We start from the raw sequence: 4,478 nt of genomic DNA, 5'->3' as shown, positions 1-4,478 counted from the left end.
GGAGCCACATCATAATGAGGCTGCAGGTGTTTCTCACAGTAAGAGACCAGACAGACCAGACAGGACTTGAGGGCTTTCAGTTTTCTCCCAGTGCAGACATCACAGGCCACATCTTCAGGTCCAGCATAGCAGTGATCAGCAGGAGCAGCTTGGAGTCCAGTCTTCTTCAGTTCCTCCACTAAAACTGCTAACATGGTGTTTTTCCCCAGGACAGGCCTCGGTGTGAAGGTCTGCCTACACTGAGGACAGCTGTGGATTTTCTTCTCCTCCTCTTCATCCCAGTGGGTTTTAATACAGTTCATGCAGTAGCTGTGTCCACAGGGAATAGTCACCGGATCCTTCAGTACATCCAGACAGATGGAACAAGAAATTGTGTCCTCGTCCAGCTGAACTCCTTTCTGCGCCATTTCACCTCTCAGTGGCAATGACTGTCTGAGTTTCACTTGCTTAGAAGTGAAACTAGTTTGAGCTCTGATTCAAACAGCATGTGTTTCTGCAGTGAATGAGGTCTGTCAGCTCCTGCACTTCACCACATGTTGGTTACACCCCTCTTAAAACTGACGGTCTGGAGGGGAGGGAACAAGGAAATATAAGTTATGGACAGAGAGGAGCTCGCTGTGTCAGAGAGCAGGAAGAAGAGGGAGGGGTTATCAAGCTGTGACTCATTTCAGAAAGAGTTTGAGAGAGATACTGTGTGTTTAACATTTGTTTAAAATGTATAAAATAGACCTAATTTCTTATTTAAAAACACTGTCTATTTCAGAATTAACTTTTTTTCCACCTCTCAAAATACAGTTGATTAAAGTCTTTAATCCTTACCAAAAACTCAAATACAGTAGGCCTACATGAAAATAGAGAAATTAATGACTGTAGAAGTAATGGAGTTCTCAAACTCTTGAATTATTATAAGAAGTCTTAAGTATTTTGAAGAAAACAGGTTAAATTAAGAGCATAATTTTAACTAAAATTTGTGTTTTAACATTAGATGCATATAAATAAAAAAATCAGTTACTTGTTGCAACTCTTTTAAGCTTTACTGATTTCTATCAGTAAAATGATTCACACCAAATACTTAACATTAAAACAACCTTCTCACACAACCCAAACATACTGTAGGGAACCTGAACTTTAGTAACTGGAAGCACAATATACAACTAGTGAAGAATAAACTATTAAGAAAATGTCAAAACTGGGAGATTGGCCTTATAATAAGGACAGAGTTGTGACTAAAAACACAAAAGCAAACTATTATATAAAATCAGAAGAAGAAAGACATGCAATACTTTATCCACTTAAAGATTAACTCACACCACTAACCATGATGAACTGAATTAGACCTTGTATTTTTATTATATATGTTATCAGCTTAAAAACATGTTTCAGCAGGATGACAGCACCCTCTTGTATTTTCAGTTTTAACATTTCAGTTGTTAACCTGCAGGAAGACAAGTGAAAACTTCACTGAGCCTTTGGCAGCTTCAGACAACATCAAGAGAGATTCACACACCCCACACTGCCCAGTCAGACCAGAAAGATAAGCTGCTTTAAAGTCCAACGAGAAATATGGTAGAAAAGAAAATCTTATTCAAATGTGAATTCAGTTTGACTTTTTTGAATTGCAATTGACCGACATGGAAATACTTCTCACAACATGTAAAGAATGGTCTCTCCACTTCAAAATCTGTCTTCTTAAACAACCCTGACGCGATTCAAAAGGCTGCACATTTTTCACATCAGTGACATTAAAATATTTGGCTGTTGTAAAAGCTGTGCGACTCACTGGATGATGGAATATTCAGAAAACAACTCTGGAACTGTTGCTTTTGGACATCAAGTCCATCTGATATTTATTCAGTGAAAGCAGCATTACATATAGCTATTAGTATTAAGATACACTTCTTGTTACAGCAGGGGTGGCCAAACATTTGATTGTGGGCCATATACAGAAATATAAGAAATTTTCAGCATTCACTCACTATCTTCCATCTTTTCTTTTCTGAAGTAAATGTTTTCATCGATTAGTAATCCATCATTGTAGGTGAAGGAGTTGTTCAAAACGGCAGCACCTCTAGTGTTCAAACTATCAAGTGCAATGACAGGGCTTGCTAGTTGTAGTTCAAGACTTGCTGTATGTGCAGTTTAACAGGAAAAGCTAAAACAATGTTCTAGTTTTTTTTTATTTTTTTAAAAGTACTCTGGACCATTTGAAATCAGGCAGTGTGCTGCAGTTGGCATGCGGGTCATAGTTTGGCCACTACTTATATTACACAAATACTGTATTTGTGTAATATAAATAGTGCAGTAGTTTTACCCGTAATGGTAAGTGACCCAAATCACCGCTGTTGGAGACAAATGTCACCAACTGAGATTGTAAGTTTGTAGTTTTATTGATACAGGAGGTTATGTCCCAAAACAAAATAAGTCACAAGATGCTTTAATCATGTTTGTATCTTCCTTCTACATTATTATACTATATACTATATTTCCATATCTACAATGTGCGTGCAGTCTTGTGGTATAATTTGCCTCCTCAGGCAGAGCTGCACTTCTCCACAGTTTAACTTACACATGATGCACATCCTTGGTTAAGAAAGTAAATAAAATTATTTTACAATATTTTTGACCAGACATGTGAATGTTGGACCAATCAGGAAACACGAGACACTAGAAAGCTGGGGAACTCACTGGTAGGGCACAATGAACTGGCAAGTAGACATAGTGAGGCTGAGACTTAAATAGCCCAGGGGGGTGGAGATAACGAGGCAGGTGGAACACATAAGGGCAGGTGCAAACAGTCAACCTAGAAACACAAGGACAGGAAGTAAAACAAGACAAAGACACTAGAGGCAGACAAAACAACAAAGTAAAACAGGAAACACTGAAACACAAACACCAAAACCTCAGAACCATGGCCGAGTTCAATCTCAAAACGTTCTGCACCGGTTTGCGTTTTCGGGTTGAACGACATGTTTCCTTGCAACATTGTGCAACGTTCTGAAACGGGCTTTGAGGTATGTTTTCTCCCGTTTGGTGGGCGTGTTACAGGTGTTACCCAATCAGCTGCAATAAGTTTGTAAACACAACGGTGTTAAAAAGTCAGGAAAATGCAGTGGGCTTGCGTACACAGCAGGGTGTTCAGGCCGACGTTTTGAAACTGAACTCGCCCCTGGTCTTAGTTTTGAACGCAGCAGCGTTATCTGAGAAAACAAATTTGAATGACTGTGAGCTTATGTGAGTTTATATGCCATAGACTGCACAAATCACAAAAGTAATGGGTGGAAAATGTTTAATATCCCAAGAAGGGATCCTCTCTTTCAGTACAGAGGGAAGAATTAGCTTTTAGCATCTAGTGATCTTTTCAGGGCCCCTTGAGTTTTAGAAGGTGGTGGATAGTTTTGCACAGAACTTGGTGAGGAAGAAACACTTTCTTTAAGGTAAAACAGCTCATACAGTGTGTTTGTGGTTTGTCAGGCTCTGTGGTCAATGCTTTGGTGATCAGTGTAAAGTGCATTCAGAGTTTCAGTGTGGGACTTGGTGACAGCTGACAGCATATTTCAGAGGAAAGAAAATCACAAATACGTATGCAGAGTCCCTTCATGATCATGTGTGGCAGATTAATTGTGCTCGAATTAGAAGTAGAAGACTGCAGTGTATAAAAGCTAAGTAGGATTTAATAAGTAGGCTAATGTAAAACACCTGGACATATACAGTGTCTGGTATCTGATGTAGTTTGATGCTAAAATCAAGAATAAGGATATAATAATAATAATAAGGAATAATATCTGAAATTATATGAATTATTTCTGAATTTTTATACTACATACATATTATATATATTATTATATTATCTATAAGTATTAATATCCAGAATAAGGCGCTTTCTGTGCTCTTAACTTATGCAGCAGGCAAACAGCAGGGATTATATTTATCTATGATGTTATGCTAACATTACTTAAATTATGTGAGGGGAAGCTTCTGTGCTTTTAACCCACACTGCTGCTAATGCTGGGTTTGCATTGTCACTGCAACCAGCTAGCTACAGCTTCTGTCTGACTGTACAGTGCCTTGCGAAAGTATTCGGCCCCCTTAAACTTTTCGACCTATTGCCACATTTTAGGCTTCAAACAAAGATATAAAACTGTAATTTTTTGTGAAGAATCAACAACAAGTGGGACACAATTATGAAGTGGAACGAAATTTATTGGATATTTCAAACCTTTTTAACAAATAAAAAACTGAAAAATTGGGCGTGCAAAATTATTCAGCCCCTTTACTTTCAGTGCAGCAAACTCTCTCCAGAAGTTCAGTGAGGATCTCTGAATGATCCAATGTTGACCTAAATGACTAATGATGATAAATAGAATCCACCTGTGTGAAATCAAGTCTCCGTATAAATGCACCTGCTCTGTGATTGTCTCAGAGGTCCGTTTAAAGCGCAGAGAGCATCATGAAGAACAAGGAACACACCAGGCAGGTCC

The 4,478-nt window shown here is 38.4% G+C and overlaps 1 protein-coding gene across 1 annotated transcript in view; it reads right to left on the bottom strand.

Moving 5' to 3' along the window:
- LOC123972418 (E3 ubiquitin/ISG15 ligase TRIM25-like) overlaps positions 1–545 on the bottom strand; it is a 1,884-nt gene extending 1,339 nt beyond the window's left edge. The window contains exon 1 of the mRNA XM_046051921.1: positions 9–545. Within this exon, the coding sequence (XP_045907877.1) occupies positions 9–407 (399 nt within the window). The 5' untranslated portion in view covers positions 408–545. The remainder of the gene's footprint in view (positions 1–8) is intronic.
- Between the last annotated feature and the right edge of the window lie 3,933 nt (positions 546–4,478).

The sequence above is a fragment of the Micropterus dolomieu genome, linkage group LG06 (assembly GCF_021292245.1).
Source record: "Micropterus dolomieu isolate WLL.071019.BEF.003 ecotype Adirondacks linkage group LG06, ASM2129224v1, whole genome shotgun sequence".
NCBI lineage: Eukaryota > Metazoa > Chordata > Actinopteri > Centrarchiformes > Centrarchidae > Micropterus > Micropterus dolomieu.
The sequence above is the reverse complement of the archived record's forward strand: the minus strand, read 5'-3'. Positions and strand labels throughout refer to the sequence as shown.